The 20116-nt window shown below is 45.8% G+C and overlaps 1 protein-coding gene across 6 annotated transcripts in view; it reads left to right on the forward strand.

Moving 5' to 3' along the window:
* Window positions 1-20116, forward strand: part of Alg9 (ALG9, alpha-1,2-mannosyltransferase) — a 62742-nt gene that overhangs the window by 35797 nt on the left and 6829 nt on the right. For all 6 annotated transcript variants that reach the window (XM_087563097.1, NM_001394348.1, XM_087563098.1 and 3 more), the window contains 1 exon segment: window positions 10567-10697. In XM_087563097.1, coding sequence (XP_087419223.1) covers window positions 10567-10697 — 131 coding nt within the window.

Below are 20116 nucleotides of genomic sequence, written 5' to 3' on the forward strand. Positions count from 1 at the left end.
GAGACCACCAGTGTTATGGTTTTAGCGTTTCTTCTCTTTTACCCTTTAAAGCTTTTGTCTTTTATTTATGGGAGATCAAAGGACTACGTGCGATTCTCTCCTTTCCGTGGGTTCTGGTGCTAAAGCTCATGCTGTCAGGCTTTACAGCAAGACCTTTGCTTGCTGACTGGTCTGTTAGCTCTGTCTCTTTTTCCTTCTTTCTTATGTATTTTCATTTAGATAGCAACAAAATAGACTTATTTTAAAGGTTTTGGTCATGTTTATTTAAGAAAAAGTGGCAGAATTCTGAGTGTAACAGCCAACACCTTTACGTAATTGACGGAAGCACACGCTTTCCCTTGCCCACGCTTTCCCCTCAGCTACTTGCTCATGTGTCATCTTTAGAAGAAATAGATTGGTCAATAAAGTTTTCCCGTTCACCAGTTGGGACAGCTCTGTTATAAGATGGCATAGATTAGCTAAATGTCATTGTGAAAGTAAAACCCACAAAATCGATGGGGAATGGGATGAGGGCCACAATACTTAAAACACTTCGTTAATAAGAGGTCAATTGGTGGAGCGCTTGTCTGGCATCTACAGGACCCTGAGTTTGGTCCCTAGTACTACATGGTGACACATCGTGGTAACTTGGAAGTCGGAAGTTAGAGGGTTAGCTCAGGGTCGTCCTTGGCTCGCACATTTGAGGTAAACGTGGGATACATGAGATCCTGTCTCAGAAAGAAGAAACACGATCTGACCCCAGGAAAGACGTAGCACGTTCATGTTTGCTGGATGTTTAAAGGCCGCACCTGTGGTAGTGGCTGTGGGACTTGTCTGTAAGGTTGAGACAGCATTTGCCACAGTGAGGGGTCCTGTGAGACCTGGCACAGCACCAGAGGTGCATCTGGGAGAGGTGGCTCATCTCCCAGAGCTCAGGGGGCAGGAGATATGGGTAATTGCATGGTCTGTGCACTGATTGATCGGTTCAATGACATGCCGCTTTCTGCATTTGCTTAGCATTTCTTATGCATAAGCAAATCTAATAATCAAATTATGCTCAAGATACTCCTCATTATCTTCATTGTTCTGGTATGAATTTATATCTTCAAAATGAGTATCAAAAGAGAAGCCCTGTACTGGAGAGATGACTCAGCGGGTAAGGTACTTGCCACTAAACTTGATGACCCCAGTTCCATTTCTACTTCTACCCACTTGGTAGAAGCAGAGAGCTGATCCCTGCAGATTGTCCTCTCTGAACACACACACACACACACTCACTCTTTCCTTCTCAATGATAAATAAATGCGTCCATCCATCTAGTCTGTCCATCCATTCATCCATTCCTTCATCCATATATATACATTCATCCATACATTTATCCATATACCCATATATGCACACACACACCTATATACATATACACAAGCATACATATATACATACATAAATACAAAAAAATTAAAAACAAGCTGAGAAGCGTTGTTCGTGGAGTCGCAATTCTCCCGACTCTTTTCTGCACACAGGACGTGGGTTTGGAGGGAGCTTAAGGTATCGATGTCAGACTCCCCATCTTGTGGGTGAAGGAACTGAGGCTCAGGGTCGCTGTGACTTGACACAGGGTAGTGCTGGACGAGAAGCTTGGTCTCAGGATTCCCCACGATCTCACACCGTAGGTGGGTGTTCCCTGTGGTGGTGAGCATTCTTTGATGCAGTCTGACTCGAGAGCATAAGTAGCTGAGCATTACCTTTTAATTTTTAAAAAAATTTTCATTTTCTGAAGCTCTTTTTCCTTTGTGCTAGGTGCTTGCAGCTGATAATATATTTATCAATAAACAGAAATAACCAGGATCCTTCGTCCTCTCTTTCTCTCGGCATTCTGCTGACCTTCCTGGATCCTTAGTTGAGGAGAAAATAATTTACCCTGTTGGTTTTCTGGCTGATTGTTAACCACTCTTGGTTATCAAAGTAGGTGTTCACACTGCTGTATTCATGCTGTAAATAAATTGGAAGAAGGGAAGGTACTAAAACCCTAGTTGAACAGCATTCAAAATACTCCAGAATTATTTCTGTTCTATCCATGGTATTGACATTTAAAATTGGCATTTTTATCATTTGTAATGATTGGGTGAATTTTTAACCTGTGATTAAAAATTCACAGTGTGCTAAATTTTTGCTTGTGGATTTAAAAATTTGGTCAGTAAATATGTACTTAGCAAGGCAAATGCATACTGAACAAGGCTGTGTGTGGGACAGAAAAACTGTAGGCAGCCTGTGCCTGGCTTTAGAGTTCGACTGGAGCTGTCCTGGTGAGGAACTGAGGGCTTGAGCAGTGGAGAGCATGGTGTCTGCACTAGCCCTGGACCTCGCCCTCGCCCTCATTCCCCCCCCACCCCAACCACTTGCTCTTCAGAACTTAGTCGGGCGGTAGAAACAGAAGGAAGTCCCAGAAGGCATTTCTCTCCCTGAGCCAGCTCTTCGGAGCCATTGCTTCATTGTTAGTCTGGTTTTGTTAGTTTGAACATTCTTTCTTCCTTTTGGTTTGGCTAATGGCTGTCCATCCTCTCTTTGCCAAGAACTACCTCTGTCTTGTTGCTCCTTTCTGTTGGTTTCCTCTTTTATTAATTTTAGGTCTGATATTCTTTCAGTGGACTGATTTTAGATTTGGCCTGTTACTTTCTAGAAACATTCAGTTGTATTGTTGACACTGTTTTATTTGATCTTTGTCTTTTTTTTTTTTTCTTCTTTTTTCGGAGCTGGGGACCGAACCCAGGGCCTTGCGCTTCCTAGGCAAGCGCTCTACCACTGAGCTAAATCCCCAACCCCTCTTTGTCTTTTTACTCTTGGTACCTGTGCTGTAAAATTTCCTCTTAGAATTGCCATTGCTGGATCTTTCATCTTTCTGATAAGTGGTGCTTTTGTTTCAGTTTGATTTTAGGAATTTTAAAATTCCCTCCCAGTAGTGCTGTGCACACTGCTGGTGTAGCAATCGGTCTCATCAGATGTGAATGCAAGAACTCACTAGTGAGATAGGCCAGGGGTACAGTAGTGGCCCAAATCAACTGCTTTCCACTTGATCCACAGCCCATTTCACAAGACAGAGCTCATACCTGGGGCTGGTCATGGGGCCACAGCCGGTGGCTAGGTAGGTCATGGGACGTAGGGGGAGAGCCTACTGCTATTACTATGCCGTGTGGGCATAGTGTTAAACTGACTAATGACTTACACCCTCTACTCAGATAGTGTACCTCTCACTCACCCGTTAGTGAAGTTTATTTTCTTTTCAGTAATGGATGTTCTGGTACTTGTTCAGTAGACCAGGCTTGCCTCTGTAATTGAACTTTTTGGGCTACTTTGTTGGGTTCTTATATCTGCTACCACTCTCTACCCCAATCCTTTCTAACCCCCCAACATTAGGTAAGCAAGGAAAAGATTAGAGGGGAAAGGGGCAGAGATCTCTTTAGACTACTCACTGCTGATTAGAGGTGTCAGTTACTAGGGGGCCAGTCCAGTCTTCTTCATCAGGATATCCATCCAGTGATCCAGCAAGCAAGCAATAGCAAAAGCAGCAAATGCAGTAATAGCAGGACCAGCGGCGGCAGCGGCAGTGGGGACCAGCAGCATTTGGGGCAGCAGCAGTGGGGGCAGCAGCAACAGCAGCAGCATTTGGGGCAGCAGCAGTAGGGGAGCAGAATGGGGGCAGCAGCAACAGCAGCAGCATTTGGGGCAGCAGCAGTGGGGGCAGCAGCAGTGGGGGGAGCAGCAGCAGCAGCAGCATTTGGGGCAGCAGCAGTGGGGGAGCAGAGTGGGGGCAGCAGCCTCCACAGTCCCTCTCCTGGCTCTCACATTTAGACCCTTTCAAGAGTCCCCAGAATTCCAAACATAAACTATCTGCAGCTGGCAGAAATCATGCCCCTCTTGGAGCGTGAGACAAATCATAGTCAGCCACTGTGGACAATCTGAAACAGCCCCATATCTCATACCTAGAATTAAAACAAAAACATAATTGCATAATATAACTGGGTTTTTGAAGAAACCAAAATTCTCACTACAGGCCTCAAACTCCACAGAAGTCCACAAAGTCCACAGAACTGCTTTCCTTTGGATTTTTTTTCTATTCTATATTGAAGTCCCCCTCCTCTCTGTTTCTTTGCTGACTCTCATCTAGTTCTTGGATTTATTTTGCTTATTCATGCCTTCTTTGAAGTAATTGGTTGCTTAAAAAAATTATACTTTTGAATTCTTGGGCCAATATTTCAACCATTTTGATGTCCTCAGATTAGGTTTTGGAGAGTTAGGAACTTTTGGAGAAGTCATGTAGCCTTGTGTTTCTTACTTTGTGTTATGGTTTGTCTATTGGGGTGGATACTTATCCTGCCTTTGTGAATATTCTTGCTGTGATCAGCCCCTGCTTCTGCCTTGGGAAGGGCAAGCAGACTGCAGCAGCAATGCTGCTCTCCAAAGGAGAACAAACGAGATGATAAAGGTGGGAGAGGTGCAGTGAGGGAGGGGGACACGTGCTCAGCAGTGCAGGAAGGAGAGCTCTGCTGTGCCTGGGGCTCTTAAGATAGGTGAAGGGATTTCAGAGTCCAAAGTAAAGGACAGTGAAGTGCCTGTGAGAGGAGCTTGTAAAGAGGAAGTTCAGCCGTGGGAGAGCTGACTGAGCACTGTCACAGGGATAGGTAGATGTACGGGATTGACACTCAAATGGCTCACATGGCAAGAAAAGCGAGTGACCTTTCCGACCTGCAGAGCCCAGTTGTCATTTGTCAGCAGAGTCTGCCACCGTGGTTGTCTGCCTGTCATCTAACATCTGTCATCATCTATTTATCATCTACCTATCTGTCATCTGTCAATTTGTCGTCCACCAGTCAGTCTACCATTTATCAGTCTATCATATCAAGAGTGGTGCAAGCCCAAAGATCTCCAGTGTTGCAGCTTCCCTGCCCAAGCCAGATAATTCATCAGCTCCTTTGTGAGGCTCCTCAGGGCTCCAGTTAACAGGCTGAGGAGCACGACATTGCTTGACAGTGTCCCAACCTGAAGGCAGTGGTGAGTTAATCTGTCAGGATAGCGATGGCAGAGATTGATAAGAAGCAAAGTGCCTTGACAGTTGGCTCTTTGATTGCTCAGTCTCTTGGTAATTTGGCATAGTCTGCATTGTAGCTGTGGGAAAAGTCTACTTTTTTCCAACTTTAATCCTTGTCTTGGATATTGTAGGACATTGGATTTCTATTGTCACATTCTCTTATACTCATACAGATTTTTTCTGCAATCGTTTATTAGAGATTCTGAGTGACATTAGAGAAATAAGATCTGTGATATATGTGGAGATGCTTTCTGATCCTTCTGAACTTTGCACTGGCCCTCACCAGAAATCAGTGTTTACTGTATGTGTGTTACTGTCATTTCCGGCTGACAGATGCCTGAATGCAGTCACACCCTTCTACGTTGGGACTTGGGAGATTTGGCTCAGGCTGCTGGATGTACAGCAGGGGATGCCACCGAGAATAGGTTGGGCTATTTCCTTCATAGGACATTCTAGTGGGTATAAATACACTTGATATAACTTGACCATCGATAACACTCGACCATTTCGGGAGATACCTTCGCTCAGTCTTTAGGCTTTGCACAGCCTTTCTGTGGGCTTGAATCTGTTCCCTGGTGTGTACAGCCTTTTCTCTCGAGTGCTCTCTTACTCTCATGTACTTCATCTCTTCCTTCTTCCCTCCTTCACTCTGTCAGGGGTGTGGGATGGGAGTCTCTTGAGGCAGGACCTCACTTACAGCATAGTGTGGCCTCAAACTGCCTCAGCCCCGAAATGGACTTTCAGGCATGTGCTACCACTTCTGGCCCTCCTCTCCTTTCTCTTTCTCCCTGTGTCTCTTTCCTCTTCCCTTCCCCCTCTTAGTATGCAGGGTTTTGTTTTTCTGTTCATTTGTTAAATATTCATTTAGTAAATATCTGCTGTGTGATTTAGAGCACGAGAGTGAATCAGATAGACTCCAGCTTTTTGTAAAGTTCATAGAAATGTTACTGTTTGTAGATAGTTGTGAAATGTTGTGAGGAGTACTTGATGCTATGAGAATGTGCAATCTGGGGACTGTTCTAGTTTTAACATCACTGAAGTCAATTCTCCCTCCTTCTCCTCCTTCTCACCTCTTTCTCCCCTGCAGGCTTTTTTGTTTAACTGAGTATGTATGTATGTATGTATGTATGTATGTATGTATGTATGTATGTATGTATTTATTTGTGTGTGTGTGTGTGTGTGTGTGTGTGTGTATGCATGCGTATGCACGTTTGCACACACCCAACTTGGGTCCTCTGCAAGACGAGTGCTGTTAACTATTGAGCCATCTCTCCAGGTCCCTAGTGATTTTTGATATCATTTAGTGGATGCTCCTGATTCAGTCATGGGCAGTCAGTGGCTCCAGGCCTCCATTTTCCTGCTGGGTTTAACTTGGCTTGGCCATGGGTGTCAGTCAAAGTTGAAACTGGGACATTGGAGCGGATGGACTTTTGCTTCGGGTTCTCCGTTACACCCCCTTTTTTGCAGCCCACCAAATGCTCCTTTGTTATTTAAGCCGTTGGTGTATTTGTTCAGAGTTGATATGATTTGTTCAAACATTTCATTAGTTTTCAGTGGCAGTGTGTTCACTTTACAGATGAAGAAATTATATAAAAGCCTTAAATGAGTGTGGAACACATGATTTGTGTGACCTCAGTGAAACTAAGTCTAACTCAGCCTGTTGCCTTAAAGTTCCTCAGTGTTCTTTAAAGTTCCTTTTCTTTTCCTTTCTTTTCTTTTTTTCCTTTCTTTTCTTTATTTTTCCTTTCTTCTCTCTCCCTAAACACCAGAAGTGGTTTTTCTGTGTATCCCTGGCTGTCCTAGAACTTGCTCTGCAGACCAGGCTGGCCTCAAACTCACAGAGATCTGCCTGCCTCTGCCTTCCCTGTGCTGGGATCACAGGTGTGCACCACTGAGCTTCTTTTCTAATAACTTTATCTTCCCTTGAATGAAGAACCTGCCTGATTGTTCCTAAGCCCTGCCCCTGGAGGCCCTTGACCTGGGTTTTAAGTTTTCAGCAACTATTTTCTAAGGGATATGATAAAGACTGAAGTTTTTAAAAAATGCATTGTTATCTTTATATGGCATTGCCTTGATACCTTTCTAAGACCTCTACTTAGAATTTAATTTACTTAGGATTTCCTGAGGGATGATTCGGTGGGTGGAAGAGCCAAGCTGACTGCCAAAAGGATGATGATAGTTACCCTCTCAGCCACAGGAGACTGCACCAGTCGACCTCGTAATTAGACCTGTGGTGTGCTTGGCAGGGGAAGGTCAGACTGTAACCATTCAGGCTTGGACTGCCTGTGGGAAGGTGTCTAAACATGAGGTCGTGAGACCCTCTACTCCTTGCTGGGTCCCCTCAGTAGAGGCATGGTGTTGGAAAGCCTACGGAAAATTGCTTCATGTTCTTACAGTTGCCCAGGAGCTGCAGAGTGGGTGTTCAGACAGGAAAAAAAAAGTCACTTCCTGAAATGTTTATGCAGAGGACCATTTTTAGAGAGTTATGTGGAATGGAATTGGGTCTGACGCCAATCTCAGTGTGTTTTCTCTCCCCTGGAGGAATGGCCCATATGTAGAGACAGATGTAAGACTAAAGTCTTTCTTACATATAAATAATCCTGGGGGAGAATAGGAACAGTGCTGTGAGGTAGAAGTTGGAAAAGAACAGCTTGCTGCAAGCCACTGAAAACCAGGTTGCTCTTATATGCACGTTAAGAAGTCTTTCCTCACATTTAACCTGTAATCTGAATGTACAAAGTTTTAATATACAGTTAATTGTTTAAGAGGACATACCTGTGAAGCCATTTCCTAAGACAGGACTAGAATGTCGCCATACCCAGGGGCTTCCCAGTGATTCCTCTGTCTGTCCCTACATCACCGATGAGGTAGCCTGCTGACTTTTATAGTGATACTTTTCTTGCTTTTGTCTTTATTTTAAATTTCTTTCCATTTATGTACTTATATGTGTGCACATATGTTGTTGCTTGTGTACATGAGTGAGGGCACACATGTGCCATGGCATACATGTGGAGATCAGAGGACAACTTAAGGAAGTCAGTTCTCTGCTTCTAGTTCTGGCTCCTGGGTACTGTTCTTAAGTGCCCAGGCTTGGTTGTAAGTACCCTCACACACTGAGAGGCTTGGTTTTAAGTACCCTCACACACTGAGTCCTCTTCCCGGTCTACTTGGAACGTCTTTGAATTGTCCTAAGGATACAGGTATTTTTGTTAGATATGTTTTCGGTTGAAATTATATGAAATTATGATTTCCTTGGAAACCATATGAAATGGTTACATGATAAGAAATACAGATGTTCTACCAACAGTTTTCTAAAACTTTTGTAATACCTTAATGTTAAATTGTCGCTTTATATTGTGTCCGACATTTTCTGATGTGATTTTTTTTCATTGTGATTTAACTTAACGTTTTCTGCTTACTAGTGAAACTGAGCACTTTTTCATTTGTTCATTTAGAGATTTTGAAATACCTATTAATGTGTACTACAGCTCTGAGGGAAAGGCTTCCTTCCTCAGTAGAGGTGTTGCAGCTCTGAGGAGAACACCTCATCCTTAGGACCATTAGAGAAGGTTCAAAGTAGGGCTGCCAGGGAAGGTGTCCTGGCAGTTAGAAGCCAAGGAATACCACAGAGTCACTCTACACAACCAACCTCACACAAGAGAGACTCAGCAGGGTGCCCCCCCACCCCCCACCCCCCCTGGTGAGAAACAGCAAGGAACTGAGCAGGAGGTCAGACCTTTATAGGGCTTCTTGGGCAAACCAGTTTTCCAGGTAGAAACTTTGAGGGTAGGGATTGGTGGGATTTCAAGCTGAGCCCAGGGTGTAGTCCCTGAAAGATAAGCCTCAGGAACTCTCAAAATGTCTGCACCTATCAAAATGGTGGAGCCTGTCAAAACAGGCATTTCCCACCTCAGCCTGCAGCTATCTACAGTGGCCACACCACCTTTCTAGCCTCCCCAAGCAACTCGGCAGTGATGGTGTTTCACCAAAGCTGCCTGTAGCTAGGAAATTCTTCCCGTCCCAACCCATGGGCTCAATGCAGGGAAAAGAGTGTGTGTGTGTGTGTGTGTGTGTGTGTGTGTGTGTGTGTGTGTGTGTGTGTGTGTGTTTGGGGGTGGGGGGCATCAACCCTTGAGCAGAAAACCCACCAATCCCTGAGCATGGAAACCCCTCCAATCCTTGAACAGGAAAACCCTCAAACTCAGGACTTGAAATTCCACCAATCCTCACTTTGGAAATTTCTGCCCTGAAAAGCTCCACCCCCTAAGAAATTTTATATAAGCCCTGCCCTTTATGTAATCCCTACTGTCTGGTCCCGGAAGCAGAGGCAGCCACTCCTGGATTCATCTCTCCAATAAATTTCTTTTATGAGATTTGCTTCCTGGTGTGACTCTTTGATCAGATGAAGCCAAGAAGCAATAAAGGGAAGAAGTGAAGGGGGAGTGGGGCTGAGGCTCCTGAGCTCCTCAGCCCAGCTGGGGATCCCCTCCCCTGGGAGCTGCACTGTCTCTGCTGAGGAGGCTTCCTCTCAGAGCTCTGTGTCTCAGGATGCCCTTCCATTGGGATACCTTCTCCCCTCAGAACTGTTTGGTTCTTCCTGGGCTCCCAAGTCCCATGGCACCTTTCCATCCAAGGAGGGACCACTAACACAGGGATTGCTAGGATTTTGTGCTCAGGGATTGGTGGTTCTTGGTAGGTTTTTAAACCCAGAAATGGGCTTGGATCCTTTATTCTGCAAAAGTAGCTTGCCCATTCCTTGTTGGGTGGTTTCTTTTGTTTCACTGATTGACAGGAGTTCATCATATATACTATGAAACTTTATTTCTTGATGTCGTCTGTTTTCTAGTCTGTGCATATTGTCTTTCATAATGGTGATTTTGATGAACAGGCCTTTTTGATTTTTAAGGTGGAGTGTGTTTATAGTCACCTGTAGGTCCTGGGGTATCCATGTTGTGAGCTATTGGATGGCTGCTGGTATCCTGTACTCTCCTGCCCTTCAGTCCTGCAGCTGTACTTCCTCAGCTGTTCTGAGCCTTGCTGTGGAGACAGTTCTCTCTATGCCTCTGTCCATTCTATTGACTTCTTGCAGAAGCTCGTGCTGCATTGTTCTAAGGTGCAGTGTAGCCTTTGTCTTCCTCAGGAGAGTCAGGCTTCCTCACAGACTGGTACCTCTGTTACTCAAGCCCTCTAGAGCTCTAGGATCAGATAGATAGAAGGAAGAGAGCAGTGGTAAGCACAAGACAGGTTTTCTAGAGATAAGCTGTACTTGAGTAGGCTTCCTAAGTGTCTATGGGCTATAGGGACTTAAAAGCAGACTAGCTGCAGACCACCCAGTGTCCACATGCCTATCTGAGCAAGTGTGCGCTGTTCCCAGGAGCCTCGGTGATAGCCCGTGTGTTGGGTAAAGCACAGGTGCCTGTCCCTTCACCACCTTGAGGGACTTCTTAGGGTCTGCAGGAATGCCACAGTGCCTGACGGAGAGCTGACCCTTTCCCTTTCAGATTGACATCAGCAAATGCCATTACTTAGTGGACGTGGATACCATGAGAGAAACGCCTCGGGAGCCAAACTACTCATCCAACAGAGAAGAATGGGTGAGCCTGGCCCACAGGCCGTTCCTGGATGCATCTAGGTATGTGGTTCGGTTGTGAGAGGAGTCTAATCAGTCGTCAAAGGAGTGCTGGAGCCATCTCGAGAACTCTCATTTCCTTTTATTTGGCCCCAAGGCATCTTACACTTTTGTCCATGTGTACTGAGAAATGTTAAGAGTTTCTCTTCTGAGGCCTCGGAATGCAAGTACTTTCTATTATTATCGTAATGAAAGGCTCTGAGTAGTACAGGTAGGTCTACTGTGGAAACTCAGTAAGGCTTTAGTTAGTTTTGATGACTGATTTTAACTGTCTTAGCTGAGCATTCTGGCATTGCTAACAAGATTAACTGTGCACCTTGAGGACCCTGATGTCCATAATTTTCAGAATCAAAGCTCAGCAAGTACTGGGTAGGACTTGCTTGGTTTTGTTTTGGTTGTTTGAAGCAGGGTCTCCCTTTGTAGCTCAGGGCTGGCATGGAGTTCAGTAGGTAGACCAGGCTAGTCTTGAACTTGTGGCTATCCTCTTGCTTTAGCTTCCCAAATGCTAGACTGCAAGTGCGCTGCATCACGCCTGGTAGATCTAGTGAAGATTTTAAACTGGAGAGCCAGGACATGGCTGGCGCTTCAGAAGGATCTCAGAATTAGCGGTAAGGAGAATGATGGGAAGTGTGAATTGGAGGTATGAGCGTGCTTGTAAGTGTGAACTGGAGGTGTGAAGGTGTTTGTAAGCCCCTAGACTGAGGGGCTGAACCTGAAGACAACTTATTCCTCATGGTCTTGGAGGCTGAAAGTTTAAGGCCAGTGTGTTAGTAGATTCTGGTGTGGATCTCTATTGTTGTAAAAATATAAAAAAATAAAAAATGTATGGTTGTCTTTTATCCCCCACTAAATCCGACACCGCGGTGCCCCAGGATATCTGCTGGATATCTTAAGTCTCAGTCAGCAAAGCGTCTCTGCTCCATCCCATATCACACTGCCAAAGGCCTCTCTCTCTGAGCCTGACAGCAATCTCTCTGCCTATCTAGTTCCCAAGGCAGGTTTCCATGCCAGAAATATACATCCCAACTCCATGATAGCCCAGACTATCCGCCCCACACTCCATTACACTTAAATCTACACATGAAAGGACACACACATAACCTTTGACCCAATTGATAAGATATAATTGCCCACCTAAACATACAGAACCCAGTACACATCCATCCCTTAAGAACATTAATAACAACCTGTAAATACACAGAGTGGAATCTTTTAACGTCAGCTTCCATTTTCCCTCCACTGTGACTGCCCTCTCTGTCCCTCCTGTCTTTTCCTCTTTCCGTTCCAGTTTCCTCCTCTTCCTTCAAACTTTTCTCCCACCCATCCTTCCTTCTCATCCAATGACTGACCTCCTTCTATCTTGTACCTGCCTCACCTGTGACATCACCCCACAGCTCTCCTGTAGGTTTCAGATAGTGACTTCTCTTACCTAACATAGGGAAGAGGGTAAGACAGTTCTCTGTTCTCTTCAGGGAACTAACCCCATTCTGGAGAGCTCTGCAGATGTGGCTGAGTGACCTCTCAGAGCCCTTCCCTCCACACAGCACCACACCAGGGATCAAATTATTAGAGCACAGGAAAACAGTTTTGTTATGTAGCCTTGGCTGGCTTCAAACTCACAATTTTCCTGCCTCTGTTTCCCAGCTGCAGGGATTACAGATGTGATCAGCACATGTGTTGCATCGTGAGTCGAGGGGCTGCACACATGTCTGTAATAGCAGCTGAGTAAAGCGATTACAGACTGACTGCCTCTTGTTTAATACTGGGACCAGCAGTATCTCACATGTCATATTTTGGAATGCAAGAAACAAGTTTTAGTGGTACGGCACTGAGAAAGTTTTAAGCTTTAGATTGTTCGGGTTTCCAGTGATAGCCACATGCACATTTTGGGCAGGTGAGTTTTGTCTTCTCGAGGTCCTCACTGAACATGAGATGGCTGAATTGTGTGGTGTGAGTTTGTTTAGCTGAGTAGGAAGCTGTTGGTGTACATTCCTGCCAGGCCAGAGTGAGGTTGGTCTGGCTCTTTTCCTTTTGTCTACTGATAAAGAAATAGGAGGAATGTCTTCTTCTTTGCCTGTTTGGCATCTGTAAATCTGTCTGGATGAGGTGTTTTTAGAAGCCTCTGGACCACCCCTCCCAGTCTCCCCCATGCCCCCTTCTCCTCTCCTCTGCTCTCCTCTCCTCTGCTCTCCTCTCCTCTGCTCTGCTCTCCTCTCCTCTCCTCTGCTCTCCTCTCCTCTCCTCTCCTCTGCTCTGCTCTCCTCTCCTCTCCTCTGCTCTCCTCTCCTCTCCTCTGCTCTGCTCTCCTCTGCTCTCCTCTGCTCTGCTCTCCCCTCCCCTGCCCTCCCCTCCCCTGCCCTCCCCTCCTCTGCTCTCCTCTCCTCTGCTCTCCTCTCCTCTCCTCTGCTCTCCTCTTCTCTGCTCTCCTCTCCTCTCCTCCTCTCCTCTGCTCTCCTCTCCTCTGCTCTCCTCTGCTCTCCTCTCCTCTCCTCCCCTCCCCTCCCCTCCCCTGCCCTCCCCTCCTCTGCTCTCCTCTCCTCTCCTCTGCTCTCCTCTCCTCTCCTCTGCTCTCCTCTTCTCTGCTCTCCTCTCCTCTCCTCTGCTCTTCTCTCCTCTGCTCTCCTCTCCTCTCCTCTCCTCCGCTCTCCTCTCCTCCGCTCTCCTCTCCTCCCCTCCCCTCCCCTCCCCTCCCCTCCCCTCCCCTCCCCTCTCCTCTCCTCTCCTCTCTTCTCTTCTCTTCTCTTCTCTTCTCTTCTCTTCTCTTCTCTTCTCTTCCTCCTCTTTCCTTTTTTCCAGTTCTGGGGCTTGAACCCAGGGCCTTATGGTTGCTAGGCAAGTGCTCTGCCACTGGCCCTCTTTCCAGCACATTTGGCTCATTTTTTCATTTTTAATTTTATTAATTATATCTCAGCTTCCCCTTCCTCCTCTCCTCCCAGCCCCGAACTCCCACATCCCCTACCCCTATCCCACCTAAATTAAAATTCTGCTTGTTCATTGCTGATTTGTAAAAAAATGATTGACTTTAATATGTTAATTTTTAGATTCTATAATGTAATTGTTAATTATTTCCAGGAAATTTAAAAATTATTTTAAAACCCCAAACTATTCTTTAAAAAGGTAGATGAGAAAACACATGAGCCATGTGCTGATGAGAAGACTCTTGTTACAGCTAAAAGCAGGTGACGGGGAAAGGTGACATGGGGGAAGGAAGGAATTGCTGTAGCATTGCCATTGAGTTAGACGAGGGAAGAAACTCCACAAGTAAAGGCTCAGGCCGTTGTGTAAGACCTACCTGCTAGAGCTTTCTGCATGGCAGGGGTGGGGTGGGGTGGGTGGTCTGTCTGTGTCTAATGTCATGGCCTCAGGGCACATGTGCCTCTCCAGCTAATGTTCTTGAGGGATGGTTTGAAGTTTTATATAATCTTTAACACCATCCTTGTCATCATTATCTTTTTCTTTTTTATTTTATTTTTTGTTTTTCCTTGAGACAAGGTTTCTCTGTGTGGGTTGCATTCTTTGTTATTAATTGTAAGTGGGATCATACAATGTGTACGGTTTTGTGTTTGGCTTCCATAAGAGTTTGTATGAGGAAAGTCTCCCCAGTTGGTGGCGCGGTCTGTGATGTTTTAGGAGGTGCAGCCTTGCTGGAGGAAGTCCATCACTGGAGTGAGGGGGTGGTCTTTGAGAGCTGGAGTCTCCTCCGTCCAGCTGTTGTTGTTTTTCTGTGTGTGAATGGAAATGGTCAGCCAGCTTCCCCCTCTGCTGCCATCATGACTCTACCTCTGGAACCATAAGCCAAAACAAGCTTTTTTTTTTTCCATAAATTACTTTGTTCTCAGCAACAGAAACTAGCTAATGCAGCGTCTTTCATCCAGCGTGTTTCTAAGGTTCACTCAGGCGATAGCATGCACTGTCCAGCCTCAGGCAGAGTGTCTGCTGCTGTGGAGAAACACTGTAACTGAAAGGCAGTTGGGGAGGAAAGGGTTTATTTGGCTTATACTGAAGGAAGTCAGGACAGGAGCTCAAACAGGGCAGGATCCTAGAGGCAGAGAGCTGAGGCAGAGGCCATGGAAGGGTACTGCTTACTGGCTTGTTCTGCTTGGCTTGATCAGCCTGCTTTCTTATGGAACCCAGGACTGCCAGCCCAGGGATGGCACTGTCCACAGTGGGCTGGGCTCTTCCCCATTGACCACTAATTAAGAAAATGCCTTACAGCCGGACCTCGTGGAAGCATTTCCTCAACTCCCACTGCTTCCTCTCTGATGACTCTAGCTTGTGTCAAGTTGACACAAAACCAGCCAGTTTATAGCCCTTGTCCCTTCCTATTGCTGACCATGTATTTTTTGTTATCATTTCTTCTTTTGGCTGACAGACTTTTGGTTGTTTCCACTTTTTGGCGTTATGAATAATGATGCTGTAAACACATATGTAGGGTCGGTGATCAGAAACCACAGCAGAGCAACAGAGACTGAAAGGGTGAAGCTTTCTGTGAGAATCTTACTAGTGGGCATGGTATTACATTGATAACAAGGGAGATGGGAAGGAATTAGGGGTGAGAGGTTGTGGAAGGTGGCAGGTTGTTAATGGAGGAGCATGCTAGGACAGAGAAGCAGTAGCAATGGTGTTGGGGTCTCTGTTCAGTGCACTCCCCTGGTGCCCAGCCTCTGCCTCATAGACTACAGGGGTGAGGGGTGTGGGGTGTGGGGAGGGGGTTGTGACTTCCGGTGTCAGGGCCTTTGCCTCCTAGAAAACTGGGAACTTCATATTCTGTGTATACAGTTTTAAGTTGGGAAAGCTGTGACAGTGAGACCTGGCTTAGGAAAGATCTTCCTCTCGGAGGATGCTTTCAGGATGGTGTTAATTCACCCTTTCTCCCTCTCTCCCTCCCCTCTCCCTGCCTCCCTCTCTGTTCTTTCTTTTTGTTTCATTGTTGGTTCTTTGTTTCCAAGACAGGGCTCTGCCTGACTGGCCTCAAACTAACAGATCCACCTGCTTCTGTCTCCCAAGTGCTGGGATTAAAGGAGTACATCACTATTCCTGGAGAGTTTTAATTTCTTATAACTTGTGTGCAGGGGTAGATTTTTTTTAAAAAAGATTTATTTATTTATGTATATGAGTACACTGTAACTATCTTCAGACACACCAGAAGAGGGCTTCAGATCTCATTACAGATGGTTGTGAGAATTGAACTCAGGACCTCTGGAAGAGCAGTCAGTGCTCTTAACCACTGAGCCATCTCTCCAGCCCCAGGGGTAGATTTTAAGATGATGTGGTAAGATAAAAATCCATTGGCTTCTGAATTGAAGAGGTCTGATTCTTACAGAGAGACATGGTGTGCTAAAAGCGTAGAGTTTGATGACCTGTGACTTTAATCTTGGCTTCTTGCTGTTAACCCAAACTCTCACATCCGTAAAACAAAGGTGTCATATATATTTTGTAGGGATTAAATGAGAGGACTGTGTGAAAATACTTTTAAATTAAAAGCACTCTGGCAAGTTAAACCTTTAAGTAAATTGACAAGCTCTGCAGAGTTCTGGACTATGCTGCCTTTACATTTCTTAAGTACATTTGCACAGTTTTACTTGATTCATTTTGCAACATTTCTTGCTGACAGAGTCTAAATAGTCTAAATAGGACCTCAGCTGTCTGAAAGGGAAGCAATCAGGCTAATTTGAGTGCCAAAACATTAAAATACATACTCTCAAGAGAATGTTACTGGAGAACCTTTGCAGGAGAGAAGCAATGTAAAGATTATTAGGGTATCTTTGTGATTGGAGCAGATTTTTAATGTGCTGGACTGCTGTGGCTGAGTGAGGAAGGCCATTCTCTGTTAAATGGTAAGGAAGGTAGGCCTTGGCTGCTGGACTCTGGAGACATGATTCGCCCACTGGGAGGGAACATGGCAGCCTGTGTCCTCTTTTCTGAATTGACTTCTCTGCTTTCCAGAGGCCTAGAGACCCCAGGCTTCTAACTGGAGCATCCAAGCAGAAGATTTCAGTGACCAACTTGTAGTTCTGCCATGTAGGGCTGGTTCTAGCCCCAGCTTCCAGACTTTGAACCTCTCATCACATGGCTGTGCTTATAAGGACTGTCAGACTCATAGGAGATGGGATCGATCTACCTGACAGTCTCACTTAAAAGTTTTTCCTACATGTGTGCACTTGTGTGCTTGGTGCCCTCCAAGACCAGAAGAGGGTGTCAGATCCCCTGGAAAAGAAGCCAGTGATTTTAACTGCTGAGTCATCTATCCAGCCTCAAAAGAAAATGTACAGATTTGCTATCCTATAGCAGGCTCGTGTTACATACTTTATGAAACAAGAGGGTTTTTTCTTTAATCTTTGAACTAGGACATAACTGCTACTTGTATAGAATAGCTTGGATGTGAGTAGATGTAATACTTCCTCTGAGTCCCGAGAGGAGTGAAAGAGAGTGCTGGAATAAATCAGGAGCTCAGGGGTGACTATGGAGCCTCGGAGCCTGGTGGGAAAGCCTCTCCAGTTGTTGTTGTTGTTGTTGTTGTTGGCCTTCTGAAGAGTAGGATCTGTTTGCAAGTTTGGAAATGGTCTAAAAGCCCTGCACTGCTTGGTTTAGTGCTCTACCTGTAGGCACTCCTCATAGGCACTTCCATTTTGTTTGCATGGCTTCCCATCTGTGCCTCTTCCCATTTTAGAGCATTTTGGAGCCTCATCTAGCTCAATTCTAGACTTGCATGATTAGAGGCTTCAGTAGTCTGGGGGAATTTAGGCAGGGTTTCAGACTCCTGCAGATTTAATTACAGGTGAGGAGCAGAGGCAGATTGAACCAGCAGCTGGCAAGGTAGAGTAGGGGCCCTTTCTAGTCAAAGGACCTCAATTGTAGCCAGGTGGGGAGTGCATGATAATGTTTGCTGCTTTGTTCTTTCAGTGCTGGCTAATCTAGAGAATTTCTATAGGCAGTGTGTGGCCTTTTAATTACCCTTTAAAAAGTAAACCCAGCAACTCTGAAGCCTGAAGACCAAACACCTGTTACACCTGTATCCGTTTGTGTCCTATGTGACAGGGTGGTCTGGTTGATGGGAGCCAGCATAGGCAGAACTATTTCTTTCTCTAAAATACTAAGTTCACCAGAGTAAGTGTTGCGAAGGGTGGGTTAGTTGGAAGCTTACTGCACTGTAACAGTCACCCACCTTAAAGCTGTAAGAGGAGACCACAGCTGGCTCATCCGGCCAGCTCTTCCTCAGGGTCTGTCCTGCATTGGCCATGAGCTGATAAGCTGAGGCATCCCCACCGTCTTGCCCACACCTCTGGCCGCTGAGACTAGCGATTGGCTAGATCTCAGAGGAGGCCATCACCCAGAATTCCGTGGTTTTTCCTTTTCCTTGGGGCTGAATTCCATTGCTTTCTGATCTAGCCTTGGAAGACAGAAAGTATCACTTTTCCCTCATCCAGCTCTGGTGGGAAGCCAGCGACATCCCTGCTCAAGGGGTGAAGAGTAGACTCGTTCTGCTTATGGCACAAGTGCCAAAAATGTTTGGACATGTTACAGAATCCCCAGAGCTTGTTTAATGCCATTCTCCTTCTAAATTGAGTTTTCAATTCAAAGATTTCTTACAAGAGGGAAAAGGGCAGCCCCAAAGGTCATTTCCCCTTCCTACCCAGGTGGAAAGGATTTGACGAGCAGCAGTTGGCATGCTTCAGATGGCATCTGGTCTCTTGGGAAGAATCAGTTCTCCACATGACCAGCGAGTGGTGGGCTCCAGTCCTCTTCCTGCTTGCCAGGCACAGTGGTGCCCTATGTTGGTGCTGAGGACACCAAGAAACAGGAAGGGCAGAATTCATGTCCTGTTACACTTAATCAGCTCACTGCTGTCACAGTCTTTCATTCTCTGTCAGCTTCTGCCTGCTGCCTCCCATTCATTCCCTGTTCTCGCCCCTAACCCCCCACTTGCCCCCTAGGATACTTTTCCAAGACCCCCATCTAACATAGCTACCCTTGGCCAGATTTGGCTTCAAAACATATTGTATGTTGCCTAATGTCTTAGTTCCTTAATCATTGAAATCTGCTGACATTTAGGAAGAGTAAAAAGAACAAACCTTTTAATCTCTTGTGGAGCCCAGAGAGCTCTGCTTTCTCCTGTTATGGGATGAGTTCTCTAGAAAGACCCATCCCCACATCTCCTCACTGAGCGAGTGCTGTGGACTGAAGAGGGGATTCAGTGCTTGCAGGATGGCCCTGACATCATCAGTTTTTGTCCCAGCTTCTTTATGATTCTCGGCACATTAGACGGTCTTAAGTATATGACTTGATGGGTTTTACATTCTTTTCATTATTTTTCCTTTTTTATCTTATTTTTTATTATTTATGTGTGAATGCATGTATGTATGTGCACCATGATTTGCAGGAGGCTGAGCCACCTAGGATAGATGCTGGGAACTGAACATAAGCTCCCCAAAAGAGCAGCAAGTCCTCTTAGCTGCTGGGCCACCTCTCTAGCCCCAGGCTCACTTTCTTAGAGCTGGCTTTATGTAATGGCGAAAGCAGAAGGGAGCAAGACAAGGGCCTTGTCAGAGGCCTTGTACCTTAGTGAAATAAAAATTGTTCCGGCAAAGTGTACTCATTGTTTACTTCAAAACGTTAATGCTTTCCAGAGTCCTTTTCTCGAGATGGTTTCCAGTGCTGTTCTGCCACACGGATAAGGCCCCGGTAAGAGTCTGAGGGGCAGGCTGAGGCTGAGATACTGTTGTGTGCTTGCCTGTATCTCAGTCGCTACCAGAAGGGAACAGACTGAAGAGAGCCTCCCCCAACCCTTGGCAGGACCAAAGGTCAGAAGGGTCCACTTGCCTAATAGCAAGTCTTTCCCAACTCTGCTGTTCTGAATATTGGCTAAAGGTGACTGGTGCAGAGGCTGTGATCGTTGTGCCAGATGCTGCACACATGAGGGCATGATTCACTGTGTGCCCGTGTCACAGAGCTGCGTGTTCATCTGTGCTTCAGCAGGCTTCCTGATCTGAGTGGTCAGCACTGTGGCCGTACTTCCCCACATGGTCCGAGTGCTGGATAAACTGCTGAAAGTTGTGTTACACCAGTTACATGGTCAGGGCAACTTGGCAAACTCTGTGAACTAGAACCTGAAGGTCGTTTGGCCTCTTAGAATACCATTTTTCTTTATCATGGACACTGAAGCAGTTGTACTGCCATACCGAGGGCTGCTGTAACTCCGTCCTTCCTGACTCCCACACGTGCAGGTTCTGTTCTGCTCTGCTCTGCCTCATGGATTTAGGACTGAAATGTTTGAGAAGAAAGAATCTATTTTTCCTTTTGAAGCTTCGTTTCCTTGTGGAAGATGAACAGTAGATGCTGGGGAAGTAGACTAGATAAGATTTGAGAGGCCGGCATTTCTTCCGTTTGCAGAATCTCGAGTGTTTTCCATAGGAGAGTTCTAG

Source organism: Rattus norvegicus, chromosome 8, assembly GCF_021556685.1.
Source record: "Rattus norvegicus strain SHRSP/BbbUtx chromosome 8, alternate assembly SHRSP_T2T, whole genome shotgun sequence".
NCBI lineage: Eukaryota > Metazoa > Chordata > Mammalia > Rodentia > Muridae > Rattus > Rattus norvegicus.